We start from the raw sequence: 16,769 nt of genomic DNA on the forward strand, positions 1-16,769 counted from the left end.
AGTTAACAAAGTAGGAGAAGTATGTGAGGCAGACGACATCTCTTTGAGTGTGAGGACGCATGCGGGGACAGAGACATAACGAAGCGAACCTGAAGGCCGCAGCACCATCCACGTGCTCCAACAAAGAAACCACCTCTCCCCCTCCCCCCCCCCCCCCCAAACCGATGCTCTGGATCCGCCCCTGGTGCAATTACCACAGAAATCCTTCACCTTACATAATTTACCATATTTTACTGCATATAATGCGCACCTGTGCATAATGAGAAGTAGCATTTTTACTCTCCCACAAGAGAAAAGCCATTGCGAATAGTGCGATGCAGGATTGTTGCATTCCCGTGCGGGGATGGTTAAAACTGCCAATGCTGAGCAAAAGTGGACCAGATGCGAACACTTTCCAGGTGATTTATTGAGCAAAAACGTCATGCATGATCACTCACCACAATGCTGCTTACATGTTTGTGAAAAGGCGACACACTTCCCTTTCGCCCTCTCTCAGTACTTGCTGTGTCACATGCCGTGCCGCCGTAGACAAATCACTGCGGAGCTGGGAAGGGCAGATTGGAAATGCTGAGGGCGAGAGGCCCATGATCGTGAGTGTATCACCTAGGTACCCCGTATAATGCGAGCGCGGATATAATAACGACACCCATTTTTAAGGCATCATTTTTTAGATAAGAAACCTGGCATTATATACAGTCAAAGTATCACAGAATTGATTTCTAGTTTTGAGAAGTATGACATCGCAATGTGAGCAATCTGCCATCAGTCTGGCAACATTGCTTCTCCGACGGCACTTTCCATCTCCTCACCAGAGCCCCTGACAGTCTTCGCACATGCAGCGGAGAATGGGAAAGTGCATGCGTCGTTGCAAAGGGACAGACACCATGTGAGACCAGAGCTCATGTGATGTCACCTACCCTTGGATAATCTGAAACTCTGACTACACACTACCACAGATGTTCGAAGTAACCTGCAAGTCTTGCAGGTTAGTTCAAAAATCCGTGGCAGTGTGTAACGTTCACTGATGGCATTTACACTTTGCGTTCTTTGAGCTGGGGTCAATTTATGATACAAAATAAAATAGCTTTTTTTTTCTGTCCAGAGTGGCACTTTAAAATTCAGCAATGAATGTCCATGGCCACTTTGCTCTATCTCTGCTCCTTCCTTCTCCTCCTCCTTCCATGTCTTCTAAAGCTCAAGAAAATGCAGGCATGGCCGGCTATTTGCTGGTCCTGCCGGTTGATATACCTGCAACGTTTTGCCAGTATTTTACTGCAGAAAGCGCTTCACAGAGAAGTTTCCCCAAAGTCCAATTGGAACAAACAGTATGCCTTTGTGCACCCTGCTGACTGAGCACTGTCTACTGATGTGTTTCTCCTTCACCCTCTCCTATTCTCTCTCATTTCTCTATCCTTATTTCCCTTGCCCGATCCTCTGCTCTTCCTCCTCTCCCCTTTGACTTCACTCCCTCAGCCAGTATTTTTTGTGGCAATAAGTGACATCGTTATATAGCTCAGTAATTTTATACTATTTCTGTAGTGACTAATTATCTACTATTGTACTCGCCAAACATGTTCTATGCCCCGATGGATTTCACTGCCAGATAAGGAAATTCTCTTGAAGGGGCACTAAAGTGAAAAAATTTCTCTTTGCGGTACGAAAGATCCAGTCACCCTCACGCAAGAGGAATGGGGTTCATACATTGTGCCGTTTAATTAAAATGTCAGAATGTCAATTCGGACGTTCCTCCTACCTTCCTCCGAAGCAGCGAATGTCGAGCAGCAGAAAAATGCAGAATAAGCAGAAAAATGTCGAGGGTACATCACCTCTATGCACTCAATTGTTGAAGGAACTGTATTGCAGGAATGTCCCCTTCCCATATTTCTTTGTCGAATCAGCACTGTACGAGGGGAGCTCACATGTGGTTGAGATGCCTAGAGATGCACCTCACGAGGGCACATACATATTCCGTAGTAGTGGCAACCAGAGCTACTACAAGCTGCAAGTGGAGCAGCACAGATCAGTTTGCAGATGCGTGCACACAAGAACAGTGTTGGGACTACTATAATAGGTTCGTTGTGTGCTTGTGAAGTCCAACTCTTGTATTGTATGCTGCAGTGATTTATCAAGAACCCGGCTACCCCCCCCCCCCCCCAAAGTTTGGCGACTACTCCCCTCAACTTTTTTACTTGTGCACCTCGTACAAGGGGGGGGGGGGGGCCTTGCTATTCAGCTGTAATCACGAGGTTGTGGTGATACGTTGAGCTGTTATGACGTAACTGTAATAAGGGCCCCCAATTTTTTGCTAGGTAGCGAGAAACATATACCACAGTACATGTCCTTTCGACAAATATAGGGTAAAGAGTGTTTACACTGCTCCTAGTAGCGCTGGCAGCAATACCTCGGACTGTCAGCAGAAAACTGCTGCAGCTCATGTACTATTCCAACAAAGATGACGGACTCACCTTTAATTTTATCTAGGTGCAGTTTTTGAAAATGCATTGCCCTACGTTCCTGGCAGTGAACGTTTTCCAAAAAAATTTTTGGCACCAAAAAGTAAATATTGGCTCTAAGCTGACACAATATTCGCCGCACTCTTTCCAGCTCATGCCCTGCCCTGCGACGCCCTGCCAACAATAGTCACACGTCATTTTGACGCCACTCTCCATTAAGTAGTCCAAATACGAGACCCTTATACATTGATTTATTGTAATACATGATGTCGGGAATAATGTATCAGGATGTGAGGTAAATTCTGAACATCTCTCCACTTGAAATGCACAAGATGGCCAGTTCAAACCGCACCAGAAGTCTGCAATGTTCCATGTCAAGTGCGCATTATATCTTCAGCACTATATTGCTCCGCAAGTTCACAGCGATGTCCCAACAACCGGTCCTTCCCGCACAGCTCAGATTGTCTCGACGGAGCCCATTATTGGTTGTGAGTCCAAAATCTCCCCTATCTCTAGTGACTGGCAGTGATGCAGCTTTGCTACACGTGCGAGGCGTGTGACGTAGGTGTTCTCCGAGAAGGAAGGAGAGATGCATGCGGATTATGCTCTTTGAATGGCATTGTTTATTGGTGAATATGCTCGCCACACGAATTACATGTCTGGATATTGTCAACCACGTTCTTTCAGAGGCGTTGTAATTGGGAGATGTTCTGTGGGCTGTTTAGTGCCCCTTTAATTGATTCTTCCCTCGGTACTTTCAGCAGGGCCAAACACATGCCCAACAAGCGCAATAGCTAATGGTGCCTAGAACACCACTTTTAGTGCCTAAATCAAGATTTTTGCTTCCTATTAGAGGCGCCTAAAATGAACTTTTTGTGCCTAAATATCCGGGGTCTAGCTATTACTAGTACAGTCAACCCTCGTTTTATGAATAGGAGCACAAGGAACCAAACTTTTTACATGAGTTTTTCCCTCGTTTTATGAACCTCGATATCCGAATAATGAAGGGAATTTCTGGGAACGAACTAGGAGTTGCCCAGCGTTTTTGTTCTCAGTTTATGAACGGATTGTTCCGAGGTCAACAGAAACCTTCAAAGGGATTATTCTATGGTCTTATGAATGATGCTGGAACGGACGAAACTTTTTCCAGGTATTGCACCCTCGGTTCTTAAACCCTGGAAATCCGGACAACAAACGGGTTTTCCAGGGACGCATTAGGGGGACCAAGTGTTCCTGACCTCAATTTATGAATAAGGTGGCCGCAGGTCAGAAGGATTTCTGAGCATCCAGTGACGTGGTCCCGGCCCATGTCAGCTATTGTGCTAACTATGTTACATTATAAACGCAATCCCAACTCTCAAATACTGCTCGATGGTACTCACCTAACGGAATTTTCGATTTATGAATCCCTCGATTAATGAACAATTTTTCAGGAATCCGAGGGTGCTCATAAATCGAGGGTTGACTGTATATCAAAAACCAGAAAGCTTTATATGTAGGAGGCAGAACAAGAACAAAAGTGGAAATACAACTACATAATGACAAGGAATATGGAAAGATGACAGCGTAATGGCAAGGCATATTTTTTCATATTTACAACTGAGTAATTTAGTGAATAGAACAACTGAACAGTCACACAGATATTCATACACTAACCAATACATATAAAATAACAGCGCAAACATGATTGCACAAGTACAACTGCAAATGTTTTACTAGGAACGATGAGAGACAACCTTTTAAAACAGCCTCGATGATGCATCACACTAGACATGGTGACTTGACGAGGGAGGGTTAGTAGGGATGAAACTTGCTGAAAATATCCTATTTGCTCAGGGAGTATTGGCACGCTGTGGGGAACGGAGAACTACTGTAGTGTGGACGCATAGTCTGCTTTTACACGTTTATTCGGCATTCTGTGCAGTGGATGGAGCATTGGGAAACCAAACACTATCGTACCATCGCGGCACAAGTGATCTTTTGGTGAACGTACACAAGAATTACGGAATAGTACCATCAACTCCGAACATCGGCCCACATGTTATCCACACTAGAAAGGTGACAGTTTCGCCCCTTATAGGTCGACCTCGCAGCGAATATGGACCAGGCTTTTCGCAGAAAGTGACACCACCAACTTACCTACCCACACAGTCAAAATCGTCCTAGGAAACAATTTCTGACGACAGTACTGTGTGGAGATGCGATAATTCCTTGTTGTCAGGTGTGCGCTACGCTTGATATGAACCGTGGTCAGCAAGAGGTTTGTTGGTGGCTATCGATTAAGTATGTTCCCATGTTCAATTTGTCAAAAGCAGAGCAAAAAAAGTGCCAGTTTGGTTGAGCAAAGCTTTTGTCCCAATGCTTGCTTTATAACTGCATGTCATAACAGACACATACATGAATGAAAAAGTCCAAGACGCATAATCTGTTCCATGTGTTGTAGCTATCATACATAATTTGGGTGGATTGTAGCTGCCTGCCAATATTTCAAACAGATACTGTCCTTCTACTGGGCACAGTCCTCGTAGCTGGCAGTGCATTTAAAATGTTGGGGAACTCTGCACTGACGGAAACATCCAACCACTGGCCCCCTGGGAATAAGGTGAACAATCTTCGTCCTTGGGTGCATGTTGTTAGCATGGAGAAGTGGGGTAATGTCGAGTATGTGTTTACATAAAGCGGAATAGAGAAAAGCGTAAGTCAGAGGTTATATGTTGAGTTTTCGATGTGTAAATTTTTTGGGAGTTCTTGGAGGGATGCATGACAGTACCGTAACATTTACAGCATCTGCACGTTCTGGGCATGGTTCCTTTAACCACTAATTCCATCTGCGCCTTACCATTCGGAAGATGCCAATTGCCCATTCAGAAAGCATGCATGCTCCACTAGGCAGCAGAAGTGGTACTTATAGGCAAAGTACAGTAGACTTGTCTGACACACCAATTTATAGAGGCAAACAAATGGTAATGTTTATTGCTTCAGCCTGGAAACTTGCTTGCTTGTCTTTGCTTCTATTTCTTCTATTTGCTTCCACTCCTATTTTGGGACTATACTATATATTAGAGGCGGTAGGTGAACTACAAAAAGCGGGCATGGGGTGAAACCAAGATAGACTCAGTAGAGGGTAGATGATGACTTCATACAATGGAAACTTCATTCACAGGGTCACAGTACTGCATGCGGGTCTCTCTAAAAACAAGTGGAAACGATTATAGTTCGAACTAAGCCATGTCCATAAGGGGACAGCACCAGCAGATGACGAGCATGTGACCGCGTGTTTGCCTGTGGTTCAGAAAGCCACAGCAAGCCATAGCAGGAGGCCATGCAGCGTGATGTAGCAATGCATGGCAGCATAGAAGAAAGTAACCCAAGACCCCATGACAGCGGCATGCTGTGCCCACATTATTGCGAGGTACAATATGGCTTGGCAGACTGCACACAGAAGGGGCACTTGTTTCTGTGGCAGTAGTACCTCAAAGGAGAAGGTATCAGGGTCTGTTGCAGAAAGTCTGCAAAGCTTTTTGAAAGCGTTTGAAAATGCAGTTACATATTTGAAACATGCACACTTGAAATGTCTGTTGAGGAACAGTACAGCCTTCCATGCTTCCAATGCACTGGCTATTATTATTCTTGTATATCCACATGATTCTGCTATTTGAATAACTACAGTTGTTTTGCGACCCTGTTCCCAAGCTTTCTAAACTGTCTGTTCTGGACAGATATCTCTAGCATGAAAATACAATTTTCCATTATTTTCACTCTTTATAGAAAACCGTTGCAATGGCTTTAATGTTTCATGCCATGCTTTCATGCATTCCTTGCGTCTCGGAAGCATGCTTGCAGTATCACCTACGAATGTGAACACTGTAAGGAAATGAGTAATGGACATGTAGATTAGTCTCATGGGAAACAATAATAACAATTGAATTACCTTCATAGAAAACTATGTAAACATATTATTAATGACAAGCTTTGTAGTACAGAAAGTGCTTCTTAATGTGTTAACACAATGTATATGTATACCAGCGAGAAATGCAAATCGTCCCCTCAAACAGATTGCAAGTTGTGGCTGTGAGTCATTGCTTTTGTAGCTACTCGTAGGCATATTGAGCAATCTTATAACTACAGTAACATTTCCATGATGTTTGTGCAGGTAGAACTTTGCTATCATGGCAACTTTTTCTTTTATATGCAGGACTGGTATCTGACGACTAAGGGCCTGCACTCTCCAGTAGGCTTCATTCACTGAAACTACTGAGTGAGAAAATGGTGCTGACACCATATTGGTGTGCACAATGAACGAAAAGGATGTGCAGATGAAATGTGTGCAAGTGAAGTTTTGATGCGAAGAAATGTAGAATCGATTATAGTTATCGTAGATCGATAGATAGAACAAAAAATGCGAAAAGTTGAGCTGTACATTTGCGGTGAAACATAGCAACATTAATTATGAAGAACTTCTAGAGTTTATACATGTTGTAAGATGTGCTAAAATGAAACTCTATGCTTTCCTTGACAATGGTCAATTTATGTGCAAATCTTTAACATCGTGTCTATCATATACGAGGTTTAAAAGAATATTTAAACTGCGAAAAGTGGAACATCCATGTAAGTAGAAGCAGAAGCTTCCCGTCTGAAGCTGTGAATATTTTCAAGAGCGAATGTTATTTTTCTAGGTGAGTTCCTGCTAAATCTCTGGAAGCCCTTCCAGAACTAGAGGTTCCACATAATCAAACATGAAAAATGTACATGCAAAGCAAACGTTCTTTCTCCACACGTTGTGGCGCCCTTCCCATAAATGGAGGTGAACTGAAAGGTATCTGGCATTGCATAATAATATTGTCATGTATTAAAAGGACTATGAAGAGATTTTCTAAAAATTGTATGTTCAAATTTATTACATCTTGCACGCATGCAATTCACTGATTTGAACTGCACTGAGCTACCATCTGGGACAACGACATATGCGCAACGACAACACGTGTAAGAAGATCGCTCAACAAGCTCAGAGCCACAAAAAGCCAAATTAGTACGTGTCAGGGTGTGATCTCCCACCTAACCGACTACAAGGGAGCAGTCACTCTTGCTTGGCATTACTTTCATGAAATCTCAAGTTTGCTTTGACATCTGATAGCTCTTGTTTTGCATGGGAAACAGAATAATGTGTGCAATGACATTCATTGTTTGTGAAGCCCTCAAAGATATCTTCATAGTCCCTTTAATGCGTGCGACTTCTACCATTTACCGTTCTCTGTCAGAGACACACAACACACACTAACAATTGCGTGCACAAATCTGAATTTGGTTGTCCACAATCACCAACTCGGAGCTCTGTGAGGGTCTCCAAGGTCATATTTGATTCTGATTCTTCCAAAGTCACACTTATTCCTCTGTTGCAACCACGGGTTATGGCTGGGGATACGAGCTAGAGCACCGCACGGGCCGCATTCTTGGGCCCGGCCCTCCTTTGATTTACCCGCCCGGCTCGGTCCAAACCCGAATATTTTTTAGGATTCCCTGCCCAGGACCGGAAAGATAAATTTCTAGGCTACCCGGCCCTGCCCAATGTAGCGGGCTGTAAAAGTTGCCCGTGCCTAACTAACAATGGGGTAACACAGGCTTCAGTCATATCTAGGCCCAGCAAAGTACGGGCCCATAATGCCTAAACCGAGCCCGGCCCAGGCCCGCACAAAGAAGGCAATACCGGGCCCGGCCTGGGCGCGGCCTTTCGGGAAAGCTCGAGCCCGTGCAGTGCTCTAGTACGAGCACATGATTTCGTCTTGCACGGCTACTCAAATCAGTAGGTCTTATTTGAGGTATTGTTTTTTAGCCTCAATTACGCAGAGTGTGAGCGCGTTCTTCTATCCATTGGCCTTCATAACACAATGGCTGCAATATCGGAATAGTATGTGGCAACACTATCATGCAGTGCGGAGTTGTAAACACCAGATGCAAGTGTTGCAGGTTCCATGCCCGTGCAATTGTAGAGGTAACTTTTGGCTGGGATCTCCACATATATGAGTGACATGCTTGTGCTTGCATGCTTTCTGGCTCAGGGCTGGAGGGCCCTCCATGCGAGCATAACTGTGCTGACTAGTGATAGGAGTAAGAACATTGATGTCTGTACTACCTCCTGTCCAGATTCCATGTAGTCTTCCACTGCAAATAATGAATAATGAATGATTAATTTAATGGGGGGGGGGGGGAAGGGGGAAAACATCATCTGGCAGGATAATTATTGTGCTCTACATGATCACAAATATCGAATCAGAAACAAACTATATACAGGGTGTCCCAGAAAACGTGTCATTGAATTATAATTAAAAAAAACTACACCACCTTGAATCATGCGGTCAACGGCATTTGTTCTTATTAGGTTTTTGCCACCTCCTCATGTGAATATCATGTAACGTAAGTTTACTTATGTAAATATTTGCAAACTGAGCTCGGAAATTTCCCAAGTAAAGGTCACTTTTTTACCCTACCAATGCGAAGACCGTGCCGATTTTACTCAACTTAATGATAATTGACAGGGATAATGAGGAGCTATCCCATCGGAAAAAATAGCCGAACATCATGCTCAACGGAGCTCCAAGAGGATAGCGCGCGACGAATTTTCAGCCCAATCGTTGTCAGTTCGACGAAAGGAAGTTGGAAACCAAGCCTACACCGGCATCGTAGAAGGAGATTGCTTATCGCGTCCGGCTTCCGCTGGGATCATGCCTTCTCTCTCCCACTTTGGGGAACTGTCACTTTTTCTACTATCACTCCGTGGGCTGGGTTTGCAACCTCTACAGTAGCAACCTCCTTTCGTCGGACTGACAGCGATTGCGCTCAAAAAGTCGTTCGTGCGTCATGCTCAGGTGCTCCGAAAACCATGATGTTAGACTATTTTCTCCAATGGGATAGCTCCTGAATATCATTGTCAATTAATATCATGAATTTGAGTAAATTTGAAGCGCTCTTCATATTGATGGGGTGGAAAAAGTGACCACTTGGCAAATTTCTGAGTTCAGTTCGCAAATATTGACATAATTAAGCTTACGTTACATGGCATTCACATCAGGAGGCGGCAAAACCCCATTAAGAGGAAATGCCGTTGACCGCATGATTCTATGTGGCCTGCAAAATAAAAAAGATGCGTGCAACTATGCACCAAAAATCTGCTAAATCTGAAATGCAATGTTTTTCATCGTTTTGGGTATGAAGACAATGCATATCTAATGCGTATTTGACAGAACTGGTGCATCACACGGTAAAATAAAGCCGCCTTCGTTCAGGTCCACACAATAAAGAAGGCTTGCGCCACAGATATAAATCACGCAGCTGACGGCTTTGCTTTCGACACTGCACGCACCGCAGCGCAGCTGGAAATGCGAATGCCACCTCTCTTCGTAATAGAACGTAACAGGCGCTGTACGGCCCACCGGCCATACACGCACAGCGAACGCACTTGGTCTGCGAAGGCGCAAACCAGGCTATAATAGGCACCGCTAGGCACAGCTATAATAAAATATCTCGAACATTTTGCGCAGTCTTGCTGCCAGATTGGGGGCTCAACTCCACATCCCACCGAAACGTCGAAAATATTCTATTCTGATTGAAATTCACCAGAAAGAGGAATCAAGACCTTCCCAAAGCCATCGAAACGTTAACTGAAAAAGAAAGAAGAAGAAATAAACTGGCAGATATGATGCAATAGACCTTTCCCTGTTTGTAAACAGATGACGTCATATTGTTCGACAGCGCCACCAATTCGGTAGAGTTGAACTACGGTCGAAGCTAGAGACGAACAAGGTCGCGCCCGAAAGCCACGGTCTCGAGGGGATTACGATGGTCCCCTAAAGGGACGCGCCCTTCGGCCCTACTCTTCTTCCAATAGGAGAAAGCGAACAAGTGCAAACAAGTCCATTCGTAGAACCTAGCCCTCCCCTTCCTATTTGTTTCGGTTTCAGTCTGTCTACCAACGTCATAATGACGTTTCTCGGGTAGAGGTCAATTTACGGTGGCATCAAATCAACGACAGTGACAGAGCTGTTTATTTCAGATCGTCTGTCGCTACGTACATGGTTCGCCTTATCGACTGTAGTTCGCAGCAAGATCATCTTCCGTACGTACACTTCCGAGGACGGCCCTGAATGGCGCTGGTGCTGCGAGCGACGAGAAGCCGGTACGCGCGCGGCGCAACTCTTTACCGGCAACCGCAGCTGCCGCTTTTTTCTCTGAGGCACGCGACGCGAACGTCACAGCCAGTGTGAGTCTCCGAAACGACAAATCCGAAATTGCGCGCCTTTTCCTCGTTTGTTCGCTTCATCTCGCGCTATGGGAGAGGAAGATTTTCGGCGACGCGACGTACGGGACAGGATCTTCAGTTCGAAAAAGAAAGCTCTCGCCATCTGGAAACCTGGCGAAACATGCGCTATGCGTGCATTTTTGTGCAGGATATGCCACAACGTAGCAAAACATGCATTTATATAATAATAATTATTATTATTACTATTATATAATATAATTATATTATATTATAATTAAGAATATAATTAAGTAATAATAATAATTATTATAATTATGCACCGCCCACACCATAGAACCGGTCTAGTCTGTCCCAAACGACGACCAAAAGCGTTTCTTTTTTTTTTTTTTTTTCATTGTCCGGATAGGAAACCGTACCGAGAGTAAAAACAAACAGAAAAAAAAAAAAAACATGCATTTGCGTGAAAATGACTTTACTGACTCCTGGATGGTCATGATGGTGACGACGACGATTCCTTTTAGATGCCCTTCTATTTGTTCTTTTTTGTTGCGCTCACCGCGAAGCGCCGTACAGACGTGGACAGATGGAGAGAGGACAGCAGGAAGGAGTGGGGGGAAAGGAGGGTTCGTATGCGTCCTGGGCGGACTTCGAGTCTATTCGTCTTGAAAGATTGCCGGAAAAACCAGGAAATATTCCAGACAGCACAGCCGCTGCGGGGATTCGAATCCGCGTCACCTCCCAGTCTCGGCGTGGAAAGCGGTCACCCTAACCACTATGCCACGGGAGTTTGTGGTGGCTACTTTTATTTGAATAAATCAGTAATTCTCCCTTTCCATTGTATAATTTTTGCAACAAAAACAGAACGAACCTCTTGCATTATCCCATCCAACTGTCTCGCCCTGGAGTTGAGTATTCAGCCAAGTTTCCAAAGGTTCAAAATATTTCTTGATGGACGACGCTGACATTTCCCTTGTGCCTGCCATGATTTGAAAGACATCTTGCCAAACCTTGCTGGATCCTAAGGACAGGCCGTTCCTGGAAGCAAATTTTAAGGAAATGTAAAGCGCACGAGATGCGCTACAGCTACATACCAGAGGGCAGCTTTCGATAGAAAGAAAAAATAATGTTCGTAAACTAATCCGTAAACTTCCATAAAGTGAGCGTTGTTTGCACAGTGCTTTATGTCAGTGAACGTATTAGTGGGATAGCACTGGGAGTGTGAAAATGGAAAAAGCTGTATGTATGTGTGTTTCTGTGTATGAGACGGTGAAGCCTCGCGGAAGCAGCGGTATAAGTGGACATGTAACGGGGATATAAGAGGGTAAATGGAAATTGAGGTAAATGATTTGAAATTGAAGTAGTCGAAGGTAATTATGATTAATTGGAGGTAATTAGAGGTAATCGAAGGCAATTAAAGCAAGAAAGTTGAGTTTCAAGATAATGAATGTAAGACATATGTAATTAGTAGAACAATTAAATGAAAATAAAGATTACCAAAGGTAACCGCAGGTTACCGGAGGTAATTAAATGTAATTAAGGGTAATCAACGTCAACTAAAAGGGAATTGAGTGTAATTAAAGCAAGTAAACGTCATTAAAAGGGATTAAATGAAACTCGACATTATGTCCTTAAAAACATGCGGTTACCTTCGGTAATTAAAGGGTAATTGAAAGTAACTGAGGCTCATTAAAGGTTGAATAAATGGAGTTACATTACGTATAATAATTGAAAATGTCGAACCGAAAGTCAAGTATAGACCGGCAGTGGAGAATCGAAAGTAGAGTTGGACTGGAAGCGGATACCAGAAGTCGAGTATAGACGGGAAGTGGACAACCGGAAGTGGATACTCGGAAGTCATTTATGGACCGGAAAAGGCACTTAACGCTAACGCATTTCTCTCGCGTTTACCGCTAAATCGCCACTGAATTTTTGTGATACGGTATCCTCGATCTACAGATTTATGAGCTTGTATCTCGTCTCGGCATCGCTTCTTTTGCTCTCGTCCAACATCCATGAACAGCAATGGAGGAAAGGGCCATGCCGGTACATTAGCAGGCATGCAATACGCCCTTGTGCTAATGAACGCTGTGAACTCAATATGGCGGTATATTACGAGATAATTGAAATCTGACGAAAAATACTGGGCGGATAGCGTCTTTTCTGTAGCAGAGTGCGCGCGGCTCTTCCGCCCAACAAATGATTGCGTCAGTATAAGATTGCGTCGTTTGCAAATAGCTATAAACGTTAAAAGACTCGAATAGAGGTTGTACGAAAATGTGCACGATAATTGCTTTGCGCACTCGAGGAAATAGCGAGTGTGTGCACACACTGTATGCGCAGAACGTGGTTTTTGCCTATACAGCGCGTGCACAGTGTGAAGTCATGGGTGTACCGTGAGGAGGGCAACAAGGGCCTTGCCTCCCCCTCCCCTGGAGCGTCAAGACCACTCGTGAAAATTATGCACTCTTTATTCATAGGTCGTCATGATTTCCTCAGGTGTGAGATGAACCTCTGAACAACCGGCGCCCGCACAGTCAGCAGCGTCCTCCCTCCCAGGTCCGGAAGCACTTTGCCCTTTACCCCATGGGAAAAAAAAAAAAAAAAATCCAGGGAACGCCCATGTGTGAAACGCGCTGCTTACTCGTGTACGCTACAACAAAACTCTCAAGTTACAGTATTGGAGCCTGTGGGTCTGTCCCATACGTAACTATACCGAGGTGAACAAAACAAAGGTTTGGGAGACAGACAATTGCACGAGGTCAAATAGTGAATAAGCGCGGTTAGCATCACGTGTACGAAAGATAGAGAATAAATATGAATGAATAAATTAAGGCGGGTAGTGTGACGTGCGGAAGTTAGGCTTTCCGAGCGTACCGGCCGGTTGAAAAGAAAAGTAGTTAATCAAAGATGAAAGCTGAATCGCAGGGTGTCAATTGTGCCGATGGAAGTGCATGTAAATGGTTGCGGCAATGAATGCAGCTCGAAAAGGACAAAATTACTTCTGTTTTTCTTGGAGTGTACTTTGACAAGCAGAAGTAACATAACACAACGATCGATGGACAGCTTCTTACGAGAAGCGTCCGTACAGTGCCGGACAAAAGTTTACGGAACATGCTCCGGCGCGTTCCTTCCTCGGAGTGACACGCTAGCAGCGACTGGAACCGTACAGATTTACAGACATGTGCCTGGGTGTCCCAGTCACCTGTTTGCAAGTCCGTACAGTCCCGCTAGCTGCTAGCGTGCCACTGTGAGGAAGGAATGCGCCAGAGCGTGTTCCGTAAACTTTTGTCCAGCACTGTACATCGGTCGCAATTTAATTACGTGAACCTGTCGCAAGATAAGCGTTTCCATAGTTCCAAACACCGTGGTTCCAAGTACCAGTTTGTAAGGCAATGAAATGAAGAAAGCCAAGCCACATTGAATGCCGTGTGAGGACACGAACCTGAGTATTTCTCCAGCCTTCTCCTGTTCGTAGATGTCACATTCGTGAAGTTTTTTGCTATCAAGTTGTCTCGATTCCTTACACAAGTGCTCGTGGAATTGAAACTGGATTATGAAGCTCACAAAATATCTGCAAAGTGAAGAAGTCAATCATGCAGATGCTTTCTGTGCAGATCACGGTTATATGCCTGTCGCTGACATAACGCACTACCGTACCTTAAATATGGAACGTTTGCGGGAACGTGGTATTTTGCTCCTGGGTCGAAATCTTTTTCGCTCCTTTTCACGGGAGGTGAGACTCCTTGATACTTGATCCTGGAGAGAGAGAGAGAGAGAGAGAAAAAATAGGTGAAAGAGTGACGAAACCTATTATATATACCCGACCCGTGTTCAACCCAAGAACGGCAGGAAATGTAGTCCGTCAACATAACAGAGTCACTCTGCCGGTATATTGCTCTCCTGTGTTGTTCATTATCCTCAGTTTACTTATTTCATTGTTCATTTTTATTCACTGCCTAAGTACCGAGGAGTACACACAAATCGTGCTCTGGTACGCACATCTGAACGGTGTTACGCAACTAAAGTGAAAGTTCAGGAGGACCTTCGATAAGCGTTCGCCATCGAGGGTACGAGGGTACGATGCTACGATGGGTAGATCGTTTTCAACTAAAATGACACTTTAAAGAACACAAAACGCACTGAAGAACTCCATAACGCTGTGTGATAGGCGCCTTTGAGTCCAACCCCAACATATCCACAAGGGCTGCTGCTAAGCTCTTCAGCGTGTCGTCGCGTACCATACGCGGGATTAGAGCCCTGCACGGGCCCGAGCACCCGACCCGGCCCGCAGGCCTGACTTGTTATTGGCTGTGTGCTCCGGGCCTGGACGAGCCCGGGCCGACAAAATACCCGCGTACGTTCTGGATTTAATTTGGTCTGGTGCGGTTATGGTGTTAAACAGCCATCACTTGTATGTTTGTCTTCTCTCCTTATAAATTTGTTTGATAATCGCCAGAAACGCGTACGTCGCGGCTGGAAATACTATGCTGGGATCTACTCGCAGGGTCACCGAGCCGTGCTCTTTTGCTTAGATTCCAGGCCGGGCCGGGCTCTATAGTCACTGGGTCACCGGGCCGGGTCGGGTCGGGCCCGGAAAAGTCGGCCCGTGCAGGGCTCTACGCGGGATAAACGCACAGCAGCACCCCTACAAGATGCAAATCGTCCACGGTCAGCAGGAAGGTGACCACGCCATGCGGGTACCTTTGGGCATTGGCGAGCTGGATCGGATCTGCTCAGACCCCACACACCTGTAATTTCTCGTGATGACGGACGAAGGGACGTTCAACCTCAACGGGAACGCGAACCTCCAGCTCGCCCCTTTCTTCGCCGTTTTGTCTGCGGCTCAAGATCAGTTTAGTTTTCGGGCATGGCGCCGTAACACCGGTACGGCATGAAACGGAGTGAATCAGAGAATTGCTTACGCGCTAAGCCTAGCGACCGCGGTATACGGCATTCAAAATGCACGGGCTCCGACATTCTTACAAAACTACAATGGCATGCCAATTGCTATTAGACATTAATTCGTACAATTTGTAATGCTTTTTCGATATACGAGGTAGGATTCAAAAGTTCCCGGACTGTGCCTATAACTTAAAAAATGTTTGTATTAGAGCGACTACGATAACGTTTCTGTGTTACTACGTTGTCCCCCTCTTCTAACAGTGGTTTGACCCAAATCACGTTGTCGGTGGCTCGCCACGGCGTCGTATCCTTTAGGCGGGTGCATTTAGTTCCGGCGATTGGAAGAAATGGCGTTTGTTGAGCAGAGAAAAAATTTCAACTTTTGTGTTCGCTTGGGAAAGAGTGCTACGAAGACTTACGAAATGTTGAAGCATGTGTACGGCAGTGATACATTATCGCGAGCGAAAGCTTTTGAGTGGCATCGACGTCTCAGAGAAGGCAGGGAAAGTGCCGAAGACGACGAACGCGTTGGCCGTCCGCAGACTTCCCGCACCGCTGAAAACTTGACTTTCGCCCACTTTTTTGCGAAAATGAAAACAACTGTTTTGCCACGTCCTCCTTACTCGCCTGACCTCCCCTTACCCCCCTGTAACTTCATCCTATTTCCTGAACTGGCAAATCGCTTGCAGGGTCGTCGATTTCAATCTGCAGATGAAGTTAAAAGTGCATCGCAGGCTGAATTAAAGTACATGGCTAAAAATGGATTCCAGAAATGTTTCGATGACCTTTACAAGCGATGGCGAAAGTGTGTTGTTGCGCAAGGGTCTTATTTCGAAGGAGAATGTGTTTCAGCGATTTAATCGATAATAGTTTTTAAGTTATAGACTATCAGTCCGGGAACTTTTGAATCCTATCTCGTATATACGAAGATATTGCCTCACCCCATATAGTTATTGTGTGCCTCGTTTAGCGGAGAAACCGTTCAGACGCTCCTCCCGCCCGCACCGCCGCGGCATCTCTCAAGGCCGTGCTGTAGTGTAGGGCATGACGTTTTCGCCTTTTTCCAGAGAGAGAATTCCGGCATACTCTCAACATCCGGCGTCTGCTGTTGTTACGTATTCCGTCGAATAACAGTCAAACAGCGCCACTATTTCGCGTGG

At 45.0% G+C, this 16,769-nt stretch overlaps 1 protein-coding gene across 5 annotated transcripts in view; it reads right to left on the reverse strand.

The window, feature by feature from the left end:
- Positions 1-2,682: 2,682 nt before the first annotated feature.
- LOC135386003 (angiotensin-converting enzyme-like) overlaps positions 2,683-16,769 on the reverse strand; it is a 274,926-nt gene continuing 260,839 nt past the window's right edge. For 2 of the 5 annotated variants that reach the window (XM_064615691.1, XM_064615690.1), the window contains 4 exons: positions 14,365-14,463; positions 14,150-14,278; positions 11,576-11,742; positions 6,390-8,612 (listed from right to left, as the gene is read on the reverse strand). In XM_064615691.1, coding sequence (XP_064471761.1) covers positions 8,506-8,612; positions 11,576-11,742; positions 14,150-14,278; positions 14,365-14,463 — 502 coding nt within the window. In that variant the 3' untranslated portion in view covers positions 6,390-8,505. Of the gene's footprint in view, positions 5,643-6,202; positions 6,318-6,389; positions 8,613-11,575; positions 11,743-14,149; positions 14,279-14,364; positions 14,464-16,769 lie in introns of those variants that run through there. The other 3 variants (XM_064615692.1, XM_064615693.1, XM_064615694.1) reach the window with 3 other exon arrangements.

Source organism: Ornithodoros turicata, chromosome 2 (assembly GCF_037126465.1).
Source record: "Ornithodoros turicata isolate Travis chromosome 2, ASM3712646v1, whole genome shotgun sequence".
In the NCBI taxonomy this organism is placed as follows: domain Eukaryota; kingdom Metazoa; phylum Arthropoda; class Arachnida; order Ixodida; family Argasidae; genus Ornithodoros; species Ornithodoros turicata.